Below are 22492 nucleotides of genomic sequence, written 5' to 3' on the forward strand. Positions count from 1 at the left end.
CTACCAGTTCTCCACAAGTAGTAGAGTTGCGATGGTAGCTTCACAGAACATTGATAGGTTTCCGTCGACTCGAAGCAACTGTGTCGCCGACAGTCGCTGCTTATACGTCGTCTTTTTGTCTGGCGGGTGCGGAAGCAAAATGATCTCCGCCATCTTGGAACCGAAGCTCAAGCGATTACCAAAAAGCTCGAAAGCTACGTGGAGGCGGCACGCACCCACCTCCAAATGGCGCAACAACGAATGTGCGACCAAACCAACAAACACCGCCGGGAACCCGATTTCGGAATAGGAAACGCCGTCTACATTATTAAAAAACATTGGGTGACGGACCGTCCTAGCGATAAATTAGATTACCCGTTGACCAAATGTAATTATATAATTAAGGAAAAGCGGGGGCATTTTTACCGTTTGGAATTGCCAAATTTTTGGAAAAAAAACCGCGTATTTTATACCGACCGTCTTCGGCTAAACCTACGTAATCCATTGGACGGACAAACCGCAAAAAGGCCCGAAGGCGAGGTAATCGACGCGTTAGAAGATACCAACGAAAAAAAGTGGGAAATCGAACGGGTAATTTTTTCGCGGGTATTACAAAGTGTGTTTTAATACCAAGTCCAGTGGAAAGGCTGGGACCCCGACCCGGAATTTTACGACGCGGAAAGATTTAAAAACGCGGTTGTGCAATTGCGATAATATTATAACGTTTACCCCGACAAGGCCGGCCCTCCCATACGCTTAAAGGCCTGGGAAAAGGCAGCCTTCGAAAATCGGTTCGACCCGCCCGACAAATACGACAACGCCCCGGCTACGGGAAACAGCACAATTCGCAGATTGCGACGTCGCCGGTGAAGATAGAATAAAATACGGTAAAAATCCTAACCGTTCGCGGGGCGGACGGGGGGGTAATATTACGGAATGGCGTACCTGGGCGACTGCCAACCGTAACTAATTCCACCTCACGTGATAAAGCGCCAGGGTGAATTTGTTATTTGTTCGCTTAAGCGCGTGTACGCGATTGGTACTGCGTGCCTTTCTTTTTTTTTTATATTTAACTCTAGATTTTCGAATAGAATCGCCCCTATATTGCAGCCTTGTCTCTTTGGGATCGCTTTCGTAACATTACAAATTAAACAAATTAAAAAAAATTATATTAAAAATATTAATTATATAAAATATATTTAGTAACGTGGTTCATCAGGACCCCGGACATATCAGGACCCCGGACACTTTTCCTGCACAATACTACTTCCAATTTCAATTGCAACGCCAGCGTTGTTCAATTTACCTCAATGCAATCGGATATATGTACATCAGACATTTCTGCATCCTCCTGACAGGTGCGTGCATTATGTCCAGGTTTACCGCAGTTGCCGCAACGTCGTTTAGTCGCCGGCTGCGCACTACTCCCCTCCCCATTTTCATCTTTCTTTTCGTATATTAGACCATCGGCACCATTTGATTGAAGCAAATTCTGACCCTCTTGTATGGTAAATGACCCTCCTTCGCGGATACGTGTTTTTTGAGCCCTGCGCCGCTTGCTAAGCGCTTCGTTGGCCTTCCGAAGGCTGTGGTTCTCCGCTTCCAAAAGTGTGGTTCGATGAGCAATCGACTCCAACCCTTTTGCTAGCTGCTTTACAGCATTAAAAATAGGCGTTGGCGAGCTTCCCTGATGACAGTTGATTCGACTTTTAACAAGGGTAGATTGATTAACGGCTTCTGTCGGGTTGTGCGGTGTTTGAGAGACCCAGGTTTCGGTGCTGGAAAAATCAAGCTCTTTAGGTGACGGCGTCCGTAGCCTAACATCCAGCTTAGATATGACCATTTCCGGGCTATGGGGGATAATTCCCGCCCCTCGAAAACCCCCGGCCATATTTTCTTTTGTCATTGACTTTTTGTAAGCCGCTGCAAAAGCCAAAAAGAAGTCGACTTTGCTGATGTTAGTGATGTGGGCCCGGATAAAGTCGTTAATTTTTTGACCGTACGCCCGCTTAAGGACGTTAAACACTCCGACATCAAGTGGCTGGGTTAAATGAGATGAATGAGCAGGCAGGTAAAGTGGAATAATATTGTAATCTTTGCAATAGCCCTCGAATTCAGGGGATCGATGACTGCCGTGCCCATCGAGCACTAACATCCGATATACGCCTTTTGTCCGCGATTTTGTATGGTTGTCGAAATGCTGAACCCAGTCGAGGCCAGTCTCGTTGTCGGTCCATCCATTAACGGTGGGTTTGAGGCGCCACGTGTCCGGAAGACCGCCTTCTGTATACCAATTGGACAAATGGTAAAAGCCTTTGACGATGATATACGGGGGTATATCGTAACCGTCGCCACTGATGCAACAAATTGCAGTCGCCCATTCTCGATTGCCAGGCTGTACTTTTTTCCTTCTTCCGCGTCTTTCGGACCCAGTTACGACCATTCCAGCGCAAATCTGGCCCATCATAAAGCCGGTTTCGTCGAAGTTGTACATGTCGCAGTCTTGGATGCCATATTTGGCCCTCATATTGGCCACCAATTGAAACCACGCGTTTAACGCGTCAGGATCTTCGCAAAGAGCTCTTTGGAAATCGTAAGCGCGAGAAAAACGCGTTTTTAATTCTGTGCGTCGTTGTACGAAGCGATAAGCCCATTGCTTGCCGACCGGTCGCGCGTCCCGCGCAGCGAGAAGATGATCGGCCATTGCGGCCACATCAGCGATCTGGGCTGGAAACCCTCGGGAATCCAGGTCCAGTATATACTGGACAATTACTTCCTCTTCCCTTTCCGTTAGCTTTTGGTTGCCTGGCCGACGATTGGCCAAAGAAGCGATGCCGTTTATTCTGTCGTGTAGTGTCGATTTTGGGACATTATATATTAATGCAACCTTTCGTATGCTTTTCTTTTTGCTTGATCGGAGCTCATTTAGAGCAAGAATGATTCGCGCTTCGCAATTTGATGATTCCATTACTGTTGGGGGAAAGAACACGTGTGGAAAATAAAGGATGAAACTGGGTTGAAAAATGTCCGGGGTCCTGATATGTCCGGGGTCCTGATGAACCACGTTACCAAATATATAAATTCGATTTTAGAATTGTCTAGCAACAATTAAATTTGAATTAATATTAATATTTATTTAAAAACAATTATAATTTTACCCCCAATTATTGAAAACCCCAATTACCCAACTAGACGTTAATTGTTTTAACCCATTGTATTTTATTATAAGAACAGGTTACCCGATACTTTAATCGTAATACCCTACCATTATAATAGTCGCTTACAATTCAATTATAATATATTTGCAACTGGACCCAAATAATTGCGGTTGAAGTCCAAATGAAGATACGGTTTCAAAAGAAGGACGAGGAATATAGGCGCGCTCTTTATATTATTCGGGGTGATGGAAAATCGGGGTGTGTATTAAACAAGTAATTACACCAAAAGTTAACAGCTTCGTGTGCCGCTGTTCAAATTAAACAATATTTGGTTGTTTATTACTTGCGGCCGCAAAATCCATCTCCAAATATCCTATTAATTATGCAGGGGGCGAAGCGCCTGGTCTAGGCGACCAAGCTAGATTTGCGCCGCTCCCGGATTCTTCATACCCCCAACCTTGCAATATTCTTTTTGCTTGGGTATAATCACACGCCTGCCTTTGACAATGCACTGCTCCCCAATATTCGCCCCCGTTTTGGTACCGGGTATATCCAGTTGCTACCCAATTAGCTTGATTCATCGCGTTAATAAAAGAAGTTTTCCATTGGGTTGCTTCTGTTTCGTCTTGCTGAATAAGGATTGGGCGAGCCGAGAACTTCATTTTGAAACTTTGAGGCGCAGCGGTGGCGGTAGCAGCCAGAAGCCCCAAGGCCAAATAGGTCCAAGTAAAAGAAACCATTTTAAAAGGATGAAAAGTAAAGTATAAAGTGAAACTAATTTGTTAGAAAGCGAAGTGTTTTCAACTGAGGCAATGAAAAGATGAACCTTTAGTCTGCAGATAGTATGGTTTATAGTTTTTGGCCTTATAATATTCAGAGGATGAATAAAGTATATATATTAATTCTGGCTTCAGGTTACCAAGAGTCTTTTTTTTCTTATAATCGTGCATTATTTGGAATCTTATAATAAGTAACAAGGGTTTATGGCATGAAATATTACATAATATATAGGATATTGCATAATTTGAAATGCATTTACTATTTATATAATAAGGTTTAAACAGAGTTTTTATAAATTAATTAATCAAAAAACGTACTATGGTAGCGGGCAAAAAAAACCACCCCTTGTAACCGTATATATATATGCGTGGGCCTTTATTAATTTAACTGTTCGCGGGAACCATTAAATACCTAAATAATTTTTTTGTCCAAAACTATTACCAAAGTCGGCAAAACCCACAGAGCCCACACCAGTGGACACTGTACAGGGGGATTAATCTTTACCTTTACCACCATAGTAATTACGGATAAAAGTGGTATTTTTATATATATTATAAAATTATTTACATTCGCGTTTGTAATAAGTTTAGGGCTTGTTTTAATTTATAATTAAAATTAAAGCCCCCATCGCAGAATAACCCAAACGCGTAACATATTTTACTAACCATATAGTTTTTCCATCAGTTATATTACTGAAAAATATTAGGCCTTCTCTTAGTTGAAAGGCACTTTGCTAACTTGGTAGTCTTAGGATTTACACCTAAAGCCCATAGTTCCGCAATCAAACCTAGAATTTAACTGTGTCACGGCCAGGCGTACATTGGAGAACCTCAGTGTATTAGGCGCTATCGACGAAAATTCTAAACTGAGGAGAAGAAAGAAATCACAATTGACGGAGCGCTGGAGAGACGCGCTTAAATCCGGAGTTAGTGGACCCTTTACGCGCCCTGGGCTTAGCGTGGCTGGTGAGTGGAGTGGCGATTCTGAGGTTAGGTCTGGGGGGCCTGATCCTCACAAATCGTGGGGTAATAGGAATTGACAACAGTTTTGCACGCTCCGTTCCCGTTGAACAAGATAAAATAACATGTGGCCGGGAAATTTCAATTTATTGCGTTATAACATTTATATTTTATATCATCTGTCACGGCCAGGCATACATTGGAGAACCTCAGTGTATTAGGCGCTATCGACGAAAATTCTAAACTGAAGAGAAGAGAGAAATTACAATCGTCGACGCGCTCAAGAGACGCGCTTAAATCCGGAGGTAGTGGATCCTTGTCCGATCCCTGGCTCGGTGTGGAGCCGAGTCGTGATTCTGAGGGTAGGTCTAGGGGCCTGATCCTCACAAGGCGCGTGTACGCGATTGGCACTGCGTGCCTTCTTCCTTTACACTTAGCTTTAGATCCTCGGATAGAATGGCCCCTATATCGCAGCCTTGTCTCCTTGTGATCGCTTTCGTGACAGCCAGCAAAAGTAGGTCTTACCCAAGAATGGTGGAGAATGTTATTATGTGATGTGCCTAACGTTAAAAAGAGTATTGCATTAAAATAATCAAAGTCTAAAAGTTTCTAAGGCCTTGGCATGCTATATTGTATTTGAATTTAATACCCAAAAACCACCCTAACCAACCAGTTACTCCGTGGGGTTTTCAAATGAAAGTTTATGCATTTACCCTAGAAATCTGAAGTTTCCACTCTTCGTTTTCAATTGTCCCTGCAAGCGTTTGACTTTCAATAAACCTGCAGTCGGCGCTTGTTTCAAAATGAAGCTCATAGGCTGCGGTCTTGAAACGGCCGGGCCGGCCAGGCAGAACATAGGCCGCCGGTTGTAGTGAAAACCATGAGTTTAAATAAAGTTGATGTTTGGCCAGTAGTTCGACCTTACAATAAGGTGTAGCGCTAGCGTGTAGGGCAAACAAGCCAAGTGAAACAGCAATTGTGTTAAACTGCATATTGACGGTTGCGGTAATTTCGAATAATAAAGTAAAATGGATTGTAATGAGAGAAACAACGGTAGAAAAAGTATGGGGGGAAAGTTGTGAGAAATAATTATTTGGTGGTTAAGAAATCAAAATTAGGATGGCGATTAAGTTAGATATTTATATTTGCCTGCTGTACTTGTTAATTAATTTAAAGGTACCCGGTGCTAATTATAGCAATAGAAGATTTTATTTGATATTTAATAACAAGAATATTAATTAATATTTGAGTGTAGACTGGGTCCAACGCATTAATAATATCAGTTTATATACAAATAAACTAGGATATATTGAAATACCAAACGTTAATTATTAGTATTGTTATATTAATAACATATTAACGCGAACAATACCATTTCGCTTTGTAATATAGAATAAAAATATGAACTAAAATTGTTGCGCATTATTATTACATGAATAAGTGTAAAAGCGCATTAAATGATTTATAAATAAGTGAAGTATAATAAACAATGTGGAGGAAGACGTGTGAAAAGGATATATAGTTTATAGTATATACAGTGCATAGTATGCTCCTCATCATCGGGGCCGAGGTGGTGGACACAGAGCACCAAGATATCCGTACAGGACTTGGCGTGGGAACGGTCACGTCAATGGTTTCGTTCAAAGCTGCAAGCAAGACTACGTCTGAAGGAACATGATACAGTAATAAGCAAGACACAGGTTGCTGACCTGCTCGTACTGTAGCGCTTGAGCAGAAAAGCGGAGCATTGGCAGCAGCTACTTTGAGGCACTTCAAAAGATAGTTGATTAGAGCCGAAGTCGACGTTTGTAGCGATGAGACGGCCAAATTATATGTAAGCGTAGCCGGTATAACAAGACAGGGCTACTGCTCCGCTAATACGGCCGCGATTAATTAGTTTCGGAAATAGCATTGGACCCACGTTATGGCCACCTTTACCCTTGGTCACCCAAAAATAATAACAAGCCGAGCTGCCCCTTTTTTCCGCCGGCGTACCCACGACCCACGTCACTTGCTCCCATAAAATTGTGAATTCAGCTACCCACGCGTCCAATGCGTAGTTATCGGCCGCGGATCCCGGGTCCGGTATATTTTGCATATTAAAAACAAATAGCTCCGCGAACTTTGGTAATCGGTCGTCCCTAACCGAAACGTTGACCGCTTCCGGACGGGGGACGCCGCGCGTCCGCAGCGTAATATAAAAAGATTCGTGGTTGGAACCTGTGTAAAAATTGCTGTCAATTACAATTACCGTGCTGGGGAGGTTGGAAAAAACCATATCCAGTAAATCCCCGTCGCGGTGGGTGGGCACGTCGATATTTCCTGTAAAATGTGTCACGGCCAGGCATACATTGGAGAACCTCAGTGTATTAGGCGCTATCGACGAAAATTCTAAACTGAAGAGAAGAGAGAAATTACAATCGACGACGCGCTCAAGAGACGCGCTTAAATCCGGAGGTAGTGGATCCTTGTCCGATCCCTGGCTCGGTGTGGAGCCGAGTCGTGATTCTGAGGGTAGGTCTAGGGGCCTGATCCTCACATTACCCCCCTCTAAGGCCTGATCGACGTAGGCGGTCAGAGTCTTGAGTTTGTCACGTGTGTCTCCTCGGGGCCTTCCTCCGCTCTCGTGTCTTTTTCGCATCGTGCTCGGCAACATTGTCCTCGGGTCCGTCCTCCGCAAAAACATCCTCTGCTGCGCTCCTGATCCACTGTTGCAAATTTACCGGAGGTCCTGCTGCGTCCGGGTACTCCCTGTGAAAGGTATCCAGCAGTACTGGTGAATTTTTCAAGTCGCGGGCCTCATACCATGTCTCATCAGGGTCGAGTCCGACCCACGATACCTGATATTGCAACGTCTTCTTTCGTCCGAATAGACGTGAGGCCAACACTTGCTCCACCTCCCACTCCGGTTCTCCGTTAATTTCGACCGGTGGTTCCGGCTTTTGATACTGCTGAGGTAATGGATCCGTTGCTGCCTTGCGCAGTCGGCTGGCGTGGAACAGCTTACTACCTTTATACCAGGCAGGGGTGTCGAGAATGAAGCTGTGGCCCTTTTCCTCGAGAATCGTCCATGGTCCTGCATTTTGCGAGTCCAACTTGGTCGTAGGAGCTTCGGTGGAAAAACCCTTTTTGCTAACGTAAACCGCATCTCCCACCGTAAAGTCGACCGGTCGCCGCTTCTTATTAGCCTGCCTCTGTTGCTCTATCTGCGCTCCGAGTCCGTTGTTGCGGGCCAGTTCCTGAGCTTGCCGGGCTTGGCGGACCATTTCCAGCGCCTTTTGTTGCTGACCGGTCTCCAGGTCTTCTTCGGGTAAAGGTAAAGAGAGCGGGTCTCTAGGGCGAGCTCCGGTTTCTGCTTCGATCGGTGCCATGCCAATAGAGGCGTGGACGGACGAGTTGTGGCCGAAGTCGAAAGCGGGGATATGCCGTCGCCAATTCGTTTGGTATTTGTCTACATAAAAGCGCATTTTCTGATCCAATTCAGCGTTGGTAATTTCGACGCTGCCCTGACTTTGAGGGTGGCGGGCGCTTCCATGTTTATGCTTTGTTCCTGTCAACTCGTTTAGAGTATTTAAGAACTCGGATATAAACGGTCCGGCGTTATCGGAAAGCCATAAATCGGGGACGCCTTTCCAACGGTACACGGTCTGATAATACCGCATGGCCAAGGTCTCCGCGGTGTCCGTCTTTTTTCCCGGTAGGGTGGCCAAAAGTTTGGTCAATCGGCAGATGAAGACCCAGACGTAATTATAGCCTTCTTTATCCTTGGGCATATCTTTGCCGTCTACCATTACGTGCTGCCAACACCGTCTAGGGATCTCCAGTGGGTGCAACAGCCCAGGCGTCTTATCATGTCGTACCTTGTTGCGTTGACATTCGCGACAATTCTTAATGTAGCGTTTGACGTCTCGATTTCGGTCGGGCCACCAATAGTCCTTTTTCAGGCGGCTGAGGGTTTTATTCTGGCCTCCATGGCCGAAGATCTTGGGCTCATGAGCTTCGCGGATGAGAGCCGTTCTTAAGAAGATTTTGCCATCCTGGGTAGTCTCGGGTACCGTTAACAAATTGTCGTGGTGACCTAGGTTCTGTTTCAGGTTTTCTTCCAGGATAAGGGCCACCAGGTCAGCTCCCTGCGGTGCGGAGGGTTCCAAGTTGCTAATGGTTGGAAGAGGTTCGCCGGGTCGGGAGTCGATCTTTTCTGGAGGGATTAGTGCAATGGTGCGGTCTAACACAGCTCGGGCCTTAACCGTAGGGTTGTCGATAGTTTTGCGCGAAAGGGCATCGGCTGCCACATTATCCTTGCCGGGACGGTATTTAAAGGTGATGTCGAAGTTGGCCAGGTAGTCAGCCCATCGTATCTGGCGAGCGGACAAAAGTTTCTTGGTCGACCAATAAATTAGGGCCTGGTGATCGGTGAAAACACAGAACTTGGTACCCAACAGGGCTGGTTCGAAGTCCTTTAGCGTATTAATCACAGCTAATAGCTCCTGGTCCTGAATCGGATAGTTTTGTTCAGCAGGGGACATGGTTTTGGACGAATAGCCGATTGGCTTCCAGCTGCCATCGTCCTGTTGCTGCCACACGACACCGGCGGTGGCCCTGCCACTGGCGTCGGTGTCCATCCTGACAGGCATACCGGGTTTGAAGAAACTCATCACGGGGGCGGTGATCACCAGCTGTTTCAGCGCTTCAAAGGCAGATTTCTGCTCGGGGCCTCTTTCGAACGGGACTCCCTTTTTTAATAATCGGGTCAGAGGTTCTGCTTGTTCGCTGGCGTGATGGCAGAACGTCCGAACAAAATTGCATAAGCCTAGGAAGGATCGTACTGCCGAAACGGAGGTGACGTCGTCCCATTGCCAGCTGGTGATGGCTTCGACCTTTTTGGGGTCGATGCGGATACCTTTACCGATCTCTAGAAGTAAACCCAGGTACTCGATTTCGAAAACGCCGAAACTTGACTTTTTGATATCGCCTTGGAGTCCGGCTTTGTGCAGCCTGTAAATAACCTCCTCGGTTTGCTCAAAATGGACTTGCTCCGATTTATCCTCGGTGTAAATTAACACGTCGTCTGCGTAGGCGCTCGCGAAAGCGTCCAGCAGTTCATTAAGCTGAGCGTTGATAAAAGCTTGGAACCAGGCGGGTCCGACCTTCAGTCCAAAGGGTAGGACCTTCCACCGAAATGTGCCTTGTCGCGTTTTGAACGCCGTTAAATACCGTGACTTCGGATCCATTAGCAATCTGTTAAAAGCTCGAATAATGTCGATCTTGGTCATCCTCCGGGCTTTTCCACACTTGCTCAACGTCCCGGCCACGTCGGGGGCAAGTACTTGTCGTCCTTTGATGAATTTGTTTACCCATCGGTAATCCACACAAAAACGTTGCTCCTTCGATTGCGGTTTAGGAACGAACAGAGTCGAAGCTGCGGTCTCCTCCATTGTCCGTTCAATGAAATCGATCCTCAGAAGTTCGTCGATGGTTTCCTTTTCCAACTCCATCATCGCGAAAGGGGTCGAATAGCGGGCTGGCCTCCCCTCCAAAGGTTTCTCGAGTTCCAAAACCACGTCGAAGCCGGGTCGGCTAGGCGGGAGAATCGTCGACGCCTTTTTGGAAAAGAAACCCTCAAGGTGGGCAAGTGCTTTGGGTAACTTGGCTCGTACTTGCGCGATGTGCTCCGGGTCTTCGTCTGCAGGGAATGGAATGGGACGTCCATCGTGAGTCTTGTTCCACTGCAGGGCTGATACCGCATTGAGGCTGGTCGTAGGCGTATCGTTTACTGGTACCAGCGGTATAGGCTCCGTGGGTAACGGGGATCGCTTCCATCGATCTTGACGTGGGTCGTTAAGGAGGGCACAAATACTAGCTGGCAGGCCTTTGTTGGAAACGGTCTTTGGGATAGTCGGGAAGGCGTTAATTTCTGCGATCTGAGCCTGGTTTTCGTGTTGGCGTTTAGGGCTTCGAAGTATCTTGCGGACCTGGATGCGACGGTCTTCTTGTTCCATCTTGCGGTCCCGGCGGACTGCGTCAGCTTGGGCCTCAAGGTCCAGAGGCGGATTCGAACGTTGTACAACGATTGCGGGTGAGTATTGGGCCATGGCGGGCAGGTCGTTGGGCCAAACGAAGCTGCGGGTAGCTGGGAATAAGCCTACTCGATGTTTCGTCCACCATTCTTGTCCGATAAACACATCGTGGGCCGTTTCAAGGAGGATGAATTTCTGCCGTGGGAATTGTCGTCCGTCGATTTGCAAAGTGAGCCGAAGGTATTCGGTGGCTCTTGCGGTGACCTTCCTGTTAAAATCTCCAAAGTCCAAAGGTTTGGGGAGCTTTTTGATAGGTAGCTCTAAACGTTGGGCGACCTTTTTCGCGAGGCTCGGTCGGATGGATAAGTACACATCTGCTCCGGTGTCACAGAGAGCTTGGGCGTTGAGACCACGACCTTTGTCTTGCAATTGAATGGGAGCAAGAAAGGTGTTTAATTTAGGTGATCTATCGATTTTAGCTATCTGAGGCATGCAGACTGCCGAGGAGACTTCCGGCAGCCTTAGCAGTTTTCCGAATCAGACGAAGAAGTCGACGACGAGTTGCGAGTCGAATTGTCAGGCTGCGAATACGAATCCCCATGGTCCAGAGCCTGTAACATATTGGCGATAATTTTGCGATCGGGGCAGTGACGGGATTGGTGGCCGGCCTTCTTACATAGAAAACAAAGACCTGCGTCCAAAAGAGCGCTCCTTTCCTTGTCGGAAAGAGTGACTACTTCCTTAACGGGTGTGGGAGTCGCTGTTTTAACCTCTCTCCTGTGTTCGTAATCGCGGGAACGGCGACGACGAGGCTCGGGCGATTGGCGCCCCTTTTTAGCCTGTTTCCGTTTAAGGTTTTCCTCGTAGGCGCGCTGATTAGCCAGTGCAGCGTTGGCGACTTTGTTCACGAAAGACTCGTACGATATATCCGGATTTTTAGCGTCGTCGAAAAGCTGGGTGTTCAATTTTGCCGGAATATGTTCGTATAGTAGGGTTTTACGCTCTGATTTGAGAATGTTGGCGCGGTCCGCCAAAGTGTTAACTTTGCCAACAAAAACATGGATGTCCATAGTTTTGTCTGCTGGGTCAAACATCATTTCAGCCAGTTCTCGGCGTGCTTTAGTGCCTTGGTTATCGTCGTGGTACACCGCAGCTAAAGTTGCGACCATCTCGGCAACACCGCTAAAAGGGTTTTCTTTCGAGGCGTAACGGCTACGCAATAGGTCGTTAGGCGGTCCTTTTGTTAACGAAAAAAGGGCTGCCATACGGCTACGTTCGGTCTTGTAAGTGCTTTCATCTTCTTCCATCATATCGGCGACTTGGATGATCCACGTGTCGAAGGTGTCGTCCTTACCCTCGAAAGATCCGGGGTCAACGCCGGTCTTGCGGGCTTTTCTATCATACCCGGGGTTAACGCTAATTTGGCCATTTCCGTAGGGCCTAAAGGCATCATGGGCGGCAAATCCAACAGGTTTAAAATCGGTCCCACCGAAGGCGCTGTTAAAGGGTGTAACCCCACGGGCTCCATTACTGGTGGAGTTGTTTTGGGTGGCCAACTGGTCCTTCAGTTGGGCAATAGTAGCCAAGAGGTCTTGCAATTGCGATTGAGTGATGGTGGCCTGGCCGGTTGTGTTTTCGCTTTCGTTTGCCATTTCGCTTCTCATTTGGGCGGCAGGCGAGGGCGCTCTGCTTGGAAATTTCGGAATTTCGTTCCTGCCGTCTGACGTCTTGGCAGAAGGTTGGTGGGGAGGGCTTCGCGCCTCTCCTGGGTGCTCAGAAACTGACTCGTACTCGTACGATCCGTCAACTTCGATGCTGTCGACTGGCTGATCTTGCTCTGTGTCGTATTGGGGCTCAACGGGCTCTTCAGGCTCTGTGTTGGCGCTGGTAGGAGCGGGCTCTACTGGCTCTGGGCTCACTGGGGCAACTGTAATCTCTCCGTTTTGATCCGAACCTTCGGTGTTGGGAGTAGCAGTGCCTGAAGCCAAATTATCTGGCTTTGCTGAGTTTGCGTTTGTCACGCGTTGGGATTGGCGAATCGGTGGGCCGTAATTTTTACGCGGCGACATTAATTTCGCGAATGGTGTCTTCTGTGGCCTAGTTTACCGTCGTGCACAGCCGACGTGGTGAACGATTAAATAAAGGGATTGAACGATATATTTTAATTGCTTCACCAGCAAATTATAGCGAGTTTAGAATTATGTCACGGCCAGGCATACATTGGAGAACCTCAGTGTATTAGGCGCTATCGACGAAAATTCTAAACTGAAGAGAAGAGAGAAATTACAATCGACGACGCGCTCAAGAGACGCGCTTAAATCCGGAGGTAGTGGATCCTTGTCCGATCCCTGGCTCGGTGTGGAGCCGAGTCGTGATTCTGAGGGTAGGTCTAGGGGCCTGATCCTCACGTGATTCTGAGGGTAGGTCTAGGGGCCTGATCCTCACGTGATTCTGAGGGTAGGTCTAGGGGCCTGATCCTCACAGGGTCCACAAATTAAAATTATAATTGGTAACGATTTGCTTTTTTCGATGAAAAATGGTATTGTCGGCTGCCGTTACAAAAATCCTCCACAAATATAGGACCGTTAAATCCCGTTTTACCGATCGTTCGGAATGGTTTTCCGATTTAATCGACAAAGTTTGTCGCTCGGAATTTTGGATATAATTTTCGAGGAATTATTTGCAATAATTTATCGCTTTAAATTTTTTGGGGCCTTTGCCACAAAAATTAAGCCAAATTTGGTTAGGATTAACGTTACGGACAATATTGCTAAAATATTTGTTTGTTCAAATTATCCCAAAATTGCCGAATTAGCAAATAAATTGTTTAGGGGTATATCGCATATAAAAACGCCATACCAGAAATAAAAAAAGAAAAATAATGGTTTTAACCTTTTTTATTATTGCATTGCCCGTTTTTGTGCGAGGCGGTAATTGTCGTTATCCCCACGTGGCCTATCCGGTAACGGGTCGTTTAAAAACGTGACACCTTTCGTTTCCAACAACGCGCGTTTTGCCTCGAATTTTAAATCCCTAAAGGCCTGCATTGGCCGTATCGTTACGGCAAAAATTACCGCGCGTGGAACCTCCATTGCAAAAATTGTCGACGCCGTTAAAAAGGTCCGTATTGTTACGATCAAGGTATCGGGGTAACCTGTTCTTAGGGTAAAGTACAGTGGGTTGAAGCAACTGAGCGTCTGACTGGGTAACTGGGGTTCTCAATGACTGGGGGTGAAGTTATGATCGTTCTCAAGTAAGTATTGAGGTTAACTAGAGTTTGATTGCTGCTAAGCAATCCTAGAATCGAATCTATCTACATGGTAATGAGCGTGCCTTATATAGACTATGTCCCTCGACGTGATATGCTTGATATGTTCCATAGCCGACATATCACTTGTTCTGCTATGATTGATATGCGACATATCAATCATATCCCTCTCTTGGCAATCACGTGATGTCACGTGTCTTTTCCCCTTATGTAATCCTTTCCCGCCGGTCGGTGATTCCTTTTGGCGAATGTCGTCAGGAGGGGTGTGACCCCACCTGGCCTCCTTGGTGCTGGCCCAACTTGTTTGGTCGTAACACGTATTAAGTTACAGGTAAAAAAGAAGGCAGAAAGGTGGCGGGCCCTTTTTTTAAAAAGAGAGCGGCGGACCGCAGGCACCCTTCCTCTGGGGGTATCGAAAATTTTATAGCCATGGCCGTCGATATGGCCTGCATTCCAAAAACGGGAAACGGTTTTTGGCGACGGCGCAAAACCGGTGGCGGCGAGGTGAAAGATACAAATTGAGGGCGGGGCGGCGCAAAACCGAAGGCAGCCATTGGCCGGCGCATATGGGTCACCATGGCACCAAATGCTCCCCGTACTACTTTTGCCCTCACTGGTTTGATTAGGGGAGAGCGGACGGGATCCCGTATATTCCAGTGGGTATGGTCGTATGTGATGGAAGGGTGTTGTCGGGTAAGGTATAAATGAAACATGAAATATTTGTCGGGAGGATAATTGAGCGTTTGCTTTTTTACAATCCGCTACGACGATGGGCATGTATAAGTTCGGTAGCCCGCTTTTCTCGTCTGATATATGATCTCTTGGATCACAACCTGCTTGCGAGGTCAAGGATCAACTATCCACGTGTACCTGGACTTTAGGAGAGCGCCCGTGGTGGACCGATACTTTTTGGGGCGCTCAGCTTCCCGCCAGGGAAACCATGGCCCGCCCTTGCCGTATTTCAACTGACGGGAAATATGGTCCGTGGTTCAAGTTTTAAAGTGGCTGGACAAGGGTGTAGATGGCTGCCATTCTGTAGATTCGGTCGTTTCCGCTCCTGGATATCAGGTTTTGATACACATTGCGTTGACGCAGAGAGTTCGGGACCGAGACTTGTGGAGGAGAAACTTCAAAACTCTGGCTAGATTAAGCTGAATGACAAGTTGTTTGCCTTTTTGATACCGCGTCGGTACCAGTGGATTCGACGAATACCCGTCCTTTGCTGTCTGCAGAGTACCATGTATAGGACAGAGGGTTCATTGAAATCCGGTATCTCGGGACGTACAGGAGTGTATGCCAACTTTTCGACATCTCGATTGCCTAGCTGTCGGGTAGGAAGCGTTCAATAAGTCGTGTCAGTCTTGATGTGATGAAATGAAATGCGGCCAGAGCACGTTTCTTAGCCATCCCTTAAAGTCATCAATTCTGGCCCTGAACTGGATCTGCTGGAATTGATAAAGGGGTCATCAGGCTTGAGCCAGACATTCAAACACGAGTTTTTTTTTAGTTTGTCTCATCTAGAGCGGCTTGAGTAGCTTGGTGTTGCTGCTGGACTGAGCGAGAAGAAAGTATCTGTTTTCAGTGATACCTTTGAAGGAAAGAGAGAATCTCGGATATGTATATAATCTCTCGATGGGTATGATGCCAACTAATCATGGAGTTATCAGGCGCTTTACGGCTTGGTGGAAGTCGAACAAGGTTTTCAACAACTAAAATATTATTAATCATTTCGGATTATTCGAACTGTATACCCAGAACGGGATAGAAGATTTGATGGTGCTCACCTCGTTCGGTTGAGGTATTGCGTGCCGGCGCATTCCATGCGGCCATGCCTTGTTAAAATCGGCTGATTTCTTCCGCGACTCAAGTGCTTAATACTCACTCTACCGTCCTATCGTGCAAGCAACAAGCCTAACGGGATATGGAACGGTCAGTTTGTGGAAGCTATTGATGTGTGGTTGGTGGGGCGCCCCACGAGTTTGTGCACATCTGCGGCCGAGGTGGCATCGCCAAAAGCTGACGGCATGCTACTGTACTATCTGGCCAGTGCATATCCAATCCTGTAGAAGCGGCCATGGTACCTCGGGCCCTTTTATGGCCTCAATAGCTGCAGTTGTATGCGCCGGCAACAGCTCTCCCGCGGTTGAATGAGTTTAATACTCGGATATTTGCGTCGTCTCGGCAGGTGAGTCAATGGGATTAAGATCAAGGAGCTTTAATTAATCGATTGAGGAGCTTGTTCCGGAGAGTGAGCGGGTGTTTCCGTCTTCATCCTGTGGCCTGTCATGCGAAATGAATACCGCACAGAGGCATGCTCTTATGCGATTTACACTTGACTGTCGGCAGCAGCTCTGCCGCCCTCACCCCGGAAGACGATCAATTTAGTCTCGATATAATTACTAGGTTGGGCAGAAGGCGGTATTGACATGTTAAATTCATGCAAAACCCAATCAACCCAATTGGTGGTCGATTGGGCCCTTGAACTAGATCTACAGTAATTGGCGCTGTCTTTTTCCTCGCACGCTAATGACGTCGCGTTTTTAGCGCAGTTGCGGGGTAAAAAGAAAATAAAGAATAAAGCTGCATTTCTTGCTGTACTCAGTGTGCTGTAATACCGTATCACCAAAAAGCCCCCCGCACCCGGCTCGCCTGCACGATTTTCAAGCAAGCTGGATCCTGGTCGCTTTCGCTACTGATCCAGCAGCTTCGGCACCATCTCCAACAGGTGCTCGACGATGGCGTCGGGTCCCCTTTCCACCTGCAGGCCGTGCGGGATGGCGTGGAACTTGACGTCGGGCACTATCGACCTCCCAATCTGTTCAATCTGTGCCGCCTCGTCGGCCGACCACATGGATGCAGCAAACTGACGCGCGCGCGCGGGGGGTTGTGGCTGTGGTCAACATTTTTGGCTGGGGTGCGAAATTGACAAATCTGGAAAGGAGATAAACTCACCAACACATCTGGCTTGGCCGCCTTGACTTTTTCCTCAACCTCGGCGATGGCTGTTTTTTTGGTTTGAACGGGTGGTCAGCTTCGGTTTGGCATGATGGCCATGTCGGGAATGGATTTCGTTCTCCTACTCTCGCAATTGGCCACATAGTCAATCGTGTACTGGTCCTTGAGGGCCTCGACCATGCGCCCGATTAGCTTCTTGGCGCGCTCGGGGGCTGTGTTGACCGTCACGAGGCGAAAGGGGCCTTTGGGTGCCATTGCTGATTGTTGGTTTGATGGTTACTGGTAGACAGATTGCTCGGTTTGGCGGGAAAAATTGGTTTAGGATTGGCGGGTTGAACTGTTGAGAGATGCCGTGATAATCCACCCATAGGTGAAATGATATTTGATAGGTTTTAAATACCTTACCCCATCATTGCCACTTTTGATGCTCCCCCGGGACGTCCGAACAAACTGCACGGCATTCCGCGCCGGGATCCACTACATGGTTTCAATCCGATGTCGGTAATCGGTTCGTCCTGTAAGCCATATTTACGTGTATAATGTATACAACTCATCAAGCCGTACGTATATCACAGATGGGTCCCTCCATTTAACTTTAATAGAACGTTGACACACCGACTTTGTATGTAAGTAAGCCTTCAGTCCAATTTTTCTCACCCGCCTGATTCAGTACCAACTGCGTATGTTTGTCGGCACAGCCTTCAATTGGCTCCATCTTGGCACATGGTTGTTTTGGTCGCTGACAATAAGATTAGAAATTGACATTGATAACCAGACATTTTTACCTCGCTATCATGTCTGCTATCCTCTATAATCCACCCGAGGGATTTGCACGCACTGGCTGATGTTAAATTTTTGCAATGCTCGGATTATGGTAAGTTGGTAACATTGTATCAACAAGACCTGACCGACCATCATGCGATAGTTAGTTCAAGAAATGATGCGTATAATACGTATATTTGATAACCGTCGATTGTTCTGTACCGACGTACATCAGAGGTGGTGTGTTCACGCGCACGCATCAACTGGTGGCTGAGCCGTGAGACTACGCCTGACTCTGCCTGCCAACATGCGCTACTTAGCGAGACATTACGTACTTTTGTGTACCATCAATCGTAATTTTTCCACATGGAAGTGATGTATGTGCTTTCTCCCTCTTCCGCCCCCTTATCAAGGCCCCCTAACCGATTCCACGATGTGAATTTCCGCTTCCAGACATTGCCCATAATCTCCCACCTCGAAGCAAATTACGCTTTCCAACATCATCTCCAAGTAAATTCCCACAAAATGGGTTGCAAACCTGTACGAACTCATACTACATTCTGCCCAGTCTCCTCATGTTCAAGACACCGACAAAAAAGAAAAGCTAACCCACCAGCCCTCCCCGAAAGAGCAAAGTTCACTATGAATCGCCCGAGGTTGGTCTGAATGAGAATAAGCGAAAGGTCAAACGAAAGACATCGGAAAGAAATGACCGATACGAAGGCGCCATATCTGCAAGGCACCGCTCGGTCGGAGAGGTGCAGGCGGGTTCCAAGCCGCCACCCCCGAGGGGGCCGATGCCGCCGAAGCAATCAAGAGTAAATTTGTTCATTGGAGGCTCACTGGGTGGAGCTAATACTGGTGGGTGTTGATACACCTGCTTGTATCTCACTTGGCGTATTTATCATGGAACTTTGTTACTAGGATGGTCCAGATGGTGGTCGTACCAGCTGAGCTACCGCTTTTGTAAACATTTGGAAAGCTGCCAAGCAAATACAGAGGGATGTGTCAGGTCAAATCTTGGCCATCGCTAAGCTTGAACACCTATTCAGAGCATTGTCATCGCGTTGCAGGTGATGTGACAGTCTGTCTGTAGGCGCCCCCAAAACAAAATATTATGCGATGCTTCATCCCCCTTGTCAGCCGCCTGCGTGAAACACCTCGTGCCCGCAACTCGGGCCATTCGGCCACGACCCTGCAAACGGCTGCACAACTTCTCCCGCGGATCCGGAGACTAGAGTTGCGCGCACCTCGCAATGCCCCGGATTCTCGCACTGACCCCACCGGAGGAGTCCCGAAAGAGGAAGCGGCCCGCCGCTTTATCGAATGGCTGGACATGGTATCACCTGACGATATCGTGGTATATACGGATGGTTCGGAAAAACACGAAAACAACTGCGTCCAAATAGGGTACGGATGGGCCGCTTTTAGGGCGGGCCTGGAATTTGCCGCAGGCTCCGCATCTATTACGCCGGAAAGCCACGTTTTCGACGCCGAGGCGATTGGCGCCCTAAAAGGGCTACAGGCGGCAGCCAAGGCCCAGCCAGGCGCCCGGATCTGGATTTGTGTGGACAGCACCTCGGTTATTTGGGGTCTTAGAGGCGACGCGCCGCGTTCGTCCCAATGGGCCTTTCTGGAGTTCCATAACCTTGTCGATCTACTCCGAAAACAAGGTACCGAGGTTCGGGTCCGTTGGTGCCCTGGGCACCAGGGAATCCCGGGAAACGACCGGGCTGACGAGCTGGCCAAGGCCGGCTCCGCCGGACCGCCGGACCCAGACCCGAGGGCTCAGCAAACCACGTATAGCGGTGCCGGCACGGTCCTCAGAGCCATTCTTTCGAGTATAGAGAAGGACTGGTGGCGTAAAGAACTCTGTGAACGGTCCCCCGCATATAGGGAATGGAAATTCCAATACACACCGAGAAAGGAGCCCGAGGAACTGCGTTTGCCAAGACCCCTACTGGGCCATTATTTGGCCATGAGGACCGGCCACGGCGATTTCAAAGCCTACCATGACCGTTTCAACCACCAGGATGCAAACACCTCGTGTGCCTGGTGCTGGAAGCGGACCTCCCCTGAACACCCGGTGCACTGCCGCTTTTCGCGGGCGGTGTGGAGAAACTGGCCGTGGCCTGACAACGACCGGCCGGTCGGGCCGCCAGACCGCGCCCAACGCCGCAAATTCTTCCAGACAAGCCTCGGGCAACCGACAAGCTTTCAGGCGTTTTCGATAGCCACCAACTACTTCAGCGCCCGCCCCAGAGCGGCCCGCCAGCGCCCCGCGCGCCACGAACGCACTTTACGCCTAGGGACACCGATCGTAAACGACTCGAACTCTGACGAGGAATAGACTTACTGCCTTTTCACCCACACTTCACGGCACAAGCCGTCAGACGAACCCTCCGTGCACCTTAGGCACGGGGTCGCGTCAGTGAACTAACCCCCTAAGCAGGACCGGGCCCGAACCCGGTCAGGCACGATCCGCCTCTGCCCTCCTTGTTTTCCCCCTGTGTAAATAAAGAAGATAGAACGCGCGCCGAGATACCCCTCGGGAGGTTGCTAACGGCCGGCTAACAAGCCGGGCCGAGCCCGGCGTTAACTAATACTACTACTACTACTTCATGCCCACAAACTGCCAAGGTATTCATGGGGTTTTGGATGCATGCTCATTCGAGCTCATCGACACCATAATCATCTAAAAAGGACAGGCTTGAGTGGTATCTGTTCCCAAGAAACTCCAGCAGCGTGGTGGTCATTTGCGCAACGGGTGTGACAGGTGTGCCCGGAGTCACAGTGCCACTGGCAATGGTAGTTGCAGAGCAATCATTACCGCTGCTGGTGGAGGCAGTATCGGAGTCTTGACTGGAGACCAAGTCACCAAGCCGGAGATCTTGGCAGAGCAGCACTCGTGGGGCAACTCGACGTCGAGGTCCCGGGCGCGTCTCTGCTCGGTATATCTACAGCCGCAGGGCTGTTGGCAGTTTTGAACGCAGGCAAACATGGCGTGAATGTGCGAGCGCAGGATGATGCGGTTTCTCCTGTCTTCGTTTGCCGCTTCGCCGAGACGGAGGTTGGGCACCTCTTGCTCGCGCTGCTGGTGGTTGTGGGCGAGTTCCATGGTGCCCTCGCGGAGCAGCGGGCGGCCGGCTTGGAGCTCGCGCTCATCTCGCCTGCATGAGGTGTAGCCGGGAGTGTTACTTGAGCTCTTCGTTGTAATAATACTAGATCCCGTAAGATGTATTTGACCTACTCTTCGGTCCCATACAGGATGGTGTACCCGACGAACAAGACAAAGACAATGATGTCAATCACCGATTGCATGAAGCTGATTTGCTCAATTGAGTACGCCATTTTGACTGTAGACAGTCTTGAATGTATATGTATATATATATATATATATATATATATATATATATATATATATGGCTGCATATGGCGTCAGGACGAGTAGCAACTGCTGCTTTGCTGTTTTATGATTTTTGTCAGAGCAATTATCTGCGCAGTTGAACCAGCAAAGTTGACTTTCTCCTGTAATATAATGCGTTAGAGAGGGAGCGAGAGTCAAATCTCCCAGAAATTAGGACTTGCTGTCTTTGAATACCCGCTAGAAAATAGTGTTTAGTTTGACCATAGTATGGTTTTTGTGCCGTAGCTCGAGGAGGCGATGGTCCATTTCCATGGTGATGGACTCATTTATCACATGAATATTGCCACTGGATTCAGAGCTGGCCGCAGCATACGCTGAGAAAAGGGGGCTCAACTCAAGTCACAGACTATCGGAGAATAACGAGACCAGTGATGCAAATAACATGTTTAAATGCTATGCACATATCAAGGCTAATGTTAGTTGATCGGCCAACAAACGCTCTCATCGGGCTTGTGTTTTATCTTATACACGGAAGCATACAAAATGCGAATCTATGATATAAATGTGCCTTCCCTTGTCACTGAACTGAAAGCTTGGAGGTTTGCTCCCGTGGGCGCCGAAGCAATGGTAATTGGCTTTTTTCTTTCTTTTCTTTTTGTTTGCAATTCATACCCGGTGCCCTTTCTCTTCAGTACTTGTGGCCATTAAAGGCTGCTCACCCAGCTACTCTATTTTAATGTAAACACAACCAACATTGCATCCGTTCGGATCCCTTGGTTTTTCTTGCAAGCCGGCACTTAATAATAATTGCTTCTTGGTTTGATTAGAACCACCATCACACGACAAATATTGTGATTCATCTTTTCTTTTTTTTTTTTTTTTTTTTTTTTTTTTTTTTTTACAAAAGTCCAGCACTATGAATCTCAATACAATCATTGGGTTCTTCTACCACCCCTTTGCCAGGGCCGGCCTGCGCCGCTGCTGTCATTGCCGTCATCCGGGCAATGATTGGGACTTTCGAGGGTACTTCAAATCTAATAAAACGCACGTCAAACATCCGAGTACCATTGAGGCTGACCTGATGCTCCTTCTCCTCTGACCATACCGAGCTCTGTGAGCTACGAAAGGATACAAACTACACGGTCAACCTCTTGAATATCCTTGCGGAACTTTTAATGCTGACAGCCACTGCTTGTCTGCCTCTGGTCGTAGTTCTACTCGTCGCCTTCACACCCGTTGTTGTTTGC

The 22492-nt window shown here is 48.0% G+C and overlaps 3 protein-coding genes across 3 annotated transcripts; all 3 read right to left on the reverse strand.

Moving 5' to 3' along the window:
• On the reverse strand, positions 1-318 carry MGG_16052 (uncharacterized protein; the record flags this gene model as incomplete). The annotated part of the gene is made up of 1 exon (XM_003708899.1): positions 1-318. One exon carries the CDS (start codon positions 316-318, stop codon positions 1-3), a length of 318 nt encoding a protein of 105 aa, XP_003708947.1.
• A 16259-nt stretch (positions 319-16577) lies between these two features.
• On the reverse strand, positions 16578-17497 carry MGG_02180 (uncharacterized protein). Its single transcript, XM_003708900.1, has 3 exons — positions 17242-17497; positions 17114-17163; positions 16578-17024 (listed from the first exon to the last, which is right to left on the reverse strand). The coding sequence occupies exons 1-3, from the start codon at positions 17369-17371 to the stop codon at positions 16851-16853; spliced, it is 354 nt and encodes a 117-aa protein (XP_003708948.1). The 5' UTR covers positions 17372-17497; the 3' UTR covers positions 16578-16850.
• Positions 17498-20666: 3169 nt separating this feature from the next.
• Positions 20667-21229, reverse strand: MGG_02182 (uncharacterized protein; the record flags this gene model as incomplete). The annotated part of the gene is made up of 2 exons (XM_003708901.1): positions 20667-21048; positions 21129-21229. The coding sequence occupies 2 exons, from the start codon at positions 21227-21229 to the stop codon at positions 20667-20669; spliced, it is 483 nt and encodes a 160-aa protein (XP_003708949.1).
• Between the last annotated feature and the right edge of the window lie 1263 nt (positions 21230-22492).

The sequence above is a fragment of the Pyricularia oryzae genome, chromosome 1 (genome assembly GCF_000002495.2).
Source record: "Pyricularia oryzae 70-15 chromosome 1, whole genome shotgun sequence".
Taxonomy (NCBI): domain Eukaryota; kingdom Fungi; phylum Ascomycota; class Sordariomycetes; order Magnaporthales; family Pyriculariaceae; genus Pyricularia; species Pyricularia oryzae.